This window comes from Lactuca virosa, chromosome 5, assembly GCF_052849685.1.
Source record: "Lactuca virosa cultivar CGN04683 chromosome 5, Lactuca_virosa_CGN04683_v6, whole genome shotgun sequence".
NCBI classification, from domain to species: Eukaryota; Viridiplantae; Streptophyta; class Magnoliopsida; order Asterales; family Asteraceae; genus Lactuca; species Lactuca virosa.
In genome coordinates this window covers 242,581,786-242,587,943 of record NC_136430.1, presented here as the reverse complement: position 1 = coordinate 242,587,943, position 6,158 = coordinate 242,581,786, and the positions used below count along the sequence as shown (strand labels likewise).

Here is a 6,158-nt window from a genome sequence, read left to right as displayed (position 1 = left end):
TTCTACAACCTTCATATATATATATATATATATATATATATATATATATATATATATATATATATATATATATATATATATATATATATATATATATATATTGTGTTGAGGGTGGACCAGCTACATGCTAAAGGCTATATAGGGTGGACCAACATATAGCTGAAGGCCAAGGTACGAACCAGCTATTAAGCGAAGGCCATTATGTGTATGTATTATATATATGTTGTGGTATGTGGTATTTTGAGGGAATTCACTAAGCATCGGTTTACAGTTGTTGAATAACTGTTTTGCAGGTTGTTCTTCGGATCGAGGAAAAGCTCCCGTCTGTACTTGCATCAAAGGCAATAAATAATATTTAAGACTTCCGCTAAGACTCACTTTTATAATTAAATATGTAATATAACATGTGTAAGACTTATAATGTGAATATCGGGATGTGACATTATTAATGTAAGCATTTATTCAAAAAGTCGAAAATGTAAATGCACGTCTATGATGACGCATTATTTACTTGTAGAGGGGTGTCACATTTTTCTCGATCTCTCTCTTTCTTTATATTATTGAACGGTTTGGATCAAGATGCTTGTTAAACCAACCCAGAAGATCCTCATGAGCCTCTTCTGCAGATCTCACCTCTTCTGCATCTTCATCTTTATATCGAACCGTCCAACCATGCGATACACCACCATATATCTTCACAAAGTGATCCACCTGCATAGCCATAGTAGTTAACCATACCAGAAAAAATTAATATCTCCTTCGCTACATGTTCAGATATATGGCCTAATTTAACAAGGCAAATTAGGTTTTTCAATACATGCTAGCATGTATTGAACCAGAACTAGGACTTAGATTCATGTCAATGGGAATTAATGGCAAACTTTTGTCCCTCCATCCCCCAAAAAATAAAAATAAATTAAAAAATAGAAAGGTGGAAGACATAATGTACACTTCACAATGCCTAGAAGAAATTAATTACCTCTGGTTTTGCTTGTAAAGCAAGGTCAAATTCTTTGACAAGTTCCGGTGGCGATTTATTGTCGATCTCAGCACCGAGTATGGCAGTATGAACCTTAACCCCTAAAATTCATAATAGAAATTACAAAAAATAACTTCTTGGCTTAAATTTGATAAATCCAAACATGGACCCCTATCTAGAAAGGAGTAATTATGAAGAGTATTATTTAATAAAATTAAAACCAACCCTTGATATCATCTAAAGTGACAAATGAAGGATGCAAGAGAGCAGCAACTTGTATATCAGCCTCCTTTGCTAACTCTACAGCTACCTTGCCTATTAGAACAGGTTGGTGCAATTAAATCAGGAAATTATAATTAACATAATAGCATTATGCCCTTACTTAATAAAGGACAGAACACTACATTGTTCTGATGTCAATGAGAAAAAAAAATTCAAGTCGCACCCAAAATGAAAGTAGGACTAGGCATCACTATGTGTAAAAGACATTATTGCCTTTCCTCTTCCACATCTTTGAAAATAACCTTTGAAAGTTTGTCATTTTTGGTGTAAATAAACTTTATTCTTACCACCCCAACAAAATCCTGCAGCGCCAATTTTAGTTATACCCTTCTCTTTAAGAGCCTTAATAACCAGTTTGGCAGGTTCAACGGCTTCTACCTAAAAAAGATATGGAAAAAAAAAAGGAATAGTGTTTTTTTAAGTTTAGAAGAAATATTGCTGTTAAGAGAATTGGATATTTATGATGGAGGAATAATAAAATTTAATAACCAACCGGTCCATGATTCTTTAGCCAATCTGAAATCGGAATTTCAGGAGTTATGGGGTCTCCATGAAAGAAGTCAGGGGCAACTACATAATATCCAGCAGAGGCAACTTTGTCGGCAAGTTTCCTACAAATTTAGATCAACAAATTGAAGGGTTATATGAAAATAAATAAATAAATAACAGCGTATATCCAGTAATTCGTATATTTATACAGCATCTTAATTCATTGCGTTTTGAAAAATCTATCCAATATAATAGTAATATCAATATATCATTCAAATGCAAATCAATTTTTACCAATATAATTGACGATTTTTAAAATATAGTGCATGATAAAAATAAAATAAAAATAAAAATAAAAACTGGAAGTAGCTTCATAATAACAAAGAAAATGGAACTACAAGTCTACAACGTCCCAATAAAAAATGGGATGCTATAATACACTGATAAATAAAAATAAAATTACTTTCTATTTTTAGCATTTAACCTTAAAGTAAACCACAAACAAAGGAGTTTTTTAATATAAGGTGTTGTTCTTGCTACAAGGCATACCTGAATTTTGGAACTCCATAGCCTGCACAAAAAGTACCAGACACAAACAAATTAGAGCAAGCTAGCTGACGTTCATACAAACTATTTTGGACTTGCAAAATCATAAAACCAAAACGCTAGGATTCGTACATACTTAACATGTTGCAATCAAATTCACTTTGCAAAAGTATGTTAATGAATTAGCTTCATGATAAGTAAATTATTTGCGGAATTTCACCTAATTTTGGAAACACCAACTAGCAGACTTGGTTGATCAGAAAGAAAATTACAACTAGAGTTGAGTTGAGTACCATGTATATTAGAAATAAAAAGAAGTGCGACTTTTGAATCAGCATTCCCGGAAACATAAGAATTGAGGGAGGCGATCTGCAAAACATTGCCGGATTCACCGCCGGAGACCAATGCAGGAGGGTTCTCGAGGCACTCCGAGCCAGACATTGTGTATAATGAAGTAGCTTGTGGAATATGCGTAGTTTTAGGGTATTTTGTAATGGAGGGGTTGGTAGCTTGGTGCACTCTGGTACCCTGGGGTTTCTAAGGTACTACAAATCATACACATAAGTTTTGAGACTTTGCACATTGATACCCATAGTTTGTAGTTTGGGGGCTTTTAGTACGTTGCACATTGATACCGATTTGGTGTTGGATGATTCTTTGCCTGTTTATTAATGGAATGCTTAGAGTATACAACTCCCTTGTTTTTGGCTTAATGACAATAAGTAACAAATAAAGAACCTGATAGAAGATGTGTTAGGTGTTACACTCGAGATCAATGATGTCTGTGTTTTCGGAATATATAACACGTAAAGTCAATGGGTCCAACAAAGACACGAAGCGTAAGAGATTGTATAATTACATGAATTATTTAGAGCAACACAAGAGAGCATTTGATGCTTAAAATTAGACTAAAGCATGAGAGCTAATTTAACATATTGTTACCATTAATTTTCATATGTACCGGGAACAAATATATAAAGGCCAAATCCCATAAAAGTCTTTACATTTGTAAAAAATGTTCGGTTTTACCCTAAATCATTTTTAATGTCCATTAATGCCCTCATATTTGTCAAAAAAATATCCGGTTTTACCATTTGACATGTGATAACAGGTTTTTCAAGTTAACATTATTAAATTTGTTTTTATTTCCATTGATGCATTCATATTTGCCAATAAATACGTTTTTCCACATGAATACATATAAGTAAAATGTAAAAAAAAATAAAAAATAAAAAAAAATAAAAAAAATTGTAAACATAAGGTTAAAAACATTATAAAAAAATTATAAATTTAAAAGTTTTCTTAAAAATTAATATCACATGATAACCTGAAAAACTTGTTATTATTAGTAAAAAGTTAAAAACATATATTTTTAAAGTTAATACCATGATAACTTGAAAAACTTATTATCACAAGTAATTAAAAGGTAAAAACATACATTTTTTTGGCAAATAGAAGGACATTAATTTAGGATATATTCAAATATTTTTGACAAATATGAAAGATTTTATGAGATTTGGCCCTAATTAAATGATAACAACCAAAAGGTTTCTAGCCCATGGTACGAGGTGTGGACATATTTGGATTTAGGAGTACTTTTAATATATATATATATATATATATATATATATATATATATATATATATATATATATATATTTCGTTTCGGTCATTAAATGTGAGCATATAGTCATATACGTACTAATTTTACCTGTTTTTGTTTACTTTAAATGTATGCGAGTGTTAATGCCTCAATAAAATTATTAAGTGCTTATAAATTTAATCTTTTAGTTATCGTTTAATTCAATAAAGGCGGTATCAGATTCTTATATATAATTATTACATTAATAACTGTATGTATGCTCTATGATAAATAAGAACCCCAAGATATCTTTTATCTTTTCCAACAACAATAATTTTATACAAAAGCGAGTAGCTAGAGTTACATAAAGTTCAAACATTTCCGAAACAGGTTAACTACACAATTCTATCATTTAATAGAGTATTTGGGTTTATCTTATATGAAGCTTTTATTTAGCCTTTTAGCTTGCTAGTTAATCTTAAATACCTTTTATATTTATAGTTGTTTTTTAATCAACTTTTCGTTTTAATAATAAACCCTAGCCGTTTTTCTGTTTATGTTTATCAATTTACATGTTATCAGAGTCAATACATGACTATTGATTTCATGACTAGAGTCGATACATGACTATTGATTTGATGATCGTAGACGACTTTATAGCAAGCACCACTATTATGTATCAAGTTTTTTGGTTTCGATCTTGTTTTTTTGTTGGGTGTGTTTTCCGATTTCATTAGTATCTAATTCTTGTTGTCGTCGTTTGTTATGGGTTTAGTACTTGTTTTTGTGTGCTGGTTATAAGTTTCTTTTCTGGATTATTGGCATTATGGCTCCAAAAGATGATTATCTTCGGTCGGTTAATACTTAACTTGTGGAAAGAGTATGCCTAATGTTATGTAGTAATGTAATGAAAAAAAATTTACATGGTAAACAAATAAGGGGTATTATTGTCGGTGTAAAAGGAAAACCGCCAGATAAGAAAGTCACTAATTATGCAACTTTACTTAATATATTGGAGATTGATAACTCCAAGATTATTACTTGGATCAACAATTATGTTATTCTATCAATTGGCATCCAATTGGCTAAGTGTGATACGTCGAAGGAATTGGAACCACTTGGATATGTTGTACACCCAATCAATTTTTGTTAAATAGTATCAATGTGATATTCGAGCCCTCTAATAGAATGTTATGTGTGCTCAGGATTTTTATGTTGCATTGTCTTATTTATGGGATCAGTTAGCTCGTACAAAGTCAATTGAGTTGAAAGGTTTCAGACCTTACATTGCTAGGATGGAAGAGCGGCGTTTGGTTCATTAGTTTTTATGGCGTTACAGTCTGACTTCAAAGGACTATACGGAACAATCCTTCATTGCACCCCACTTCCTATCGTTGAATCGGTGATTCATAAATTGATTGTAAAGAAAACTTGGTACAAGTCTCAGGAAGATAAAGTGCCTAAAGTATCTTCCTATCCTCATGTTTTTTGTTCCATAATGACCATAATCTTCAAACCATAATAGACCGGCCCCTAAAGTTTACTTTTGATTAATGTGCTTTCTACAAGTAGAATAACTATTAGAATTCTTACTTAGCATTGTTACTTAACAAGGCACAGAAACTATAACTTCCTCCATATTAAAACAAACCAACTTGATCGTTTCAGCCACCATCCTAGCCACATAATCCTCGTCTACCATAATTTACTAATGTTGCACCCACACAAGAAACCAAGGTTCATGCTACCACCACACCATCTTCTGGTTTGGATCATTATATTTTTTAGCAATTTAAACAGTTCCTTGCTTTGAATATTGATTACATGTAAGCATCTATGTTTCATTTAGGTTTGTCTTCATCTACTACTTCAAGTATTACTTCATCATGATGGATCTTGGATTTTGGTGCATCTCATCATATGTCACCTTCTTTCTTATATTTTCTTCTTTTTCTCCAGGTTAACCCATTTTTATTATGTCTGCCTGCGATACATGTATGCATGCAGAGAATATTAACATCCTTGAAAGTTTAGATAAATATAACATGTGTATTTTGTTATGATTGTAGAATACAACAAGTGAATTGGTGGTTTATGTAATGCTAAGTCGAGGAAAAATGGAAATGTATAAGTCTAAAATACATATAATAGACAGAGTTGGCAAAGGCTATCAAATGCTAATCTCTCTAGATTGTCTAAAAGGAGAGAAAATTGAAAGATCCAAAATTTATCAATGATCAAGAAGGGAATTTTGGACAAAGTTGAATAGTTTCAAGATTA

The 6,158-nt window shown here is 31.5% G+C and overlaps 1 protein-coding gene across 1 annotated transcript; it reads right to left on the bottom strand.

Annotated features, from left to right (window-relative positions):
- Positions 1 to 352: 352 nt before the first annotated feature.
- Positions 353 to 2,772, bottom strand: LOC145115921 (endo-1,3;1,4-beta-D-glucanase-like). Its single transcript, XM_079052276.1, has 7 exons — positions 2,590 to 2,772; positions 2,300 to 2,321; positions 1,755 to 1,872; positions 1,549 to 1,639; positions 1,205 to 1,294; positions 980 to 1,080; positions 353 to 711 (listed from the first exon to the last, which is right to left on the bottom strand). Exons 1-7 carry the CDS (start codon positions 2,735 to 2,737, stop codon positions 553 to 555), a joined length of 729 nt encoding a protein of 242 aa, XP_078908402.1. The 5' UTR covers positions 2,738 to 2,772; the 3' UTR covers positions 353 to 552.
- Positions 2,773 to 6,158: the final 3,386 nt, after the last annotated feature.

Excerpts from the sequence above, each read along its gene's own strand:
- LOC145115921 (XM_079052276.1), bottom strand. The coding sequence starts at position 2,737 with ATGTCTGGCTCGGAGTGCCTCGAGAACCCTCCTGCATTGGTCTCCGGC. Across the intron at positions 1,873-2,299 it reads TATGGAGTTCCAAAATTCAG|GAAACTTGCCGACAAAGTTG; the intron begins GTATGCCTTGTA and ends CTAAATTTGTAG. Across the intron at positions 1,640-1,754 it reads GGCTAAAGAATCATGGACCG|GTAGAAGCCGTTGAACCTGC; the intron begins GTTGGTTATTAA and ends TATCTTTTTTAG.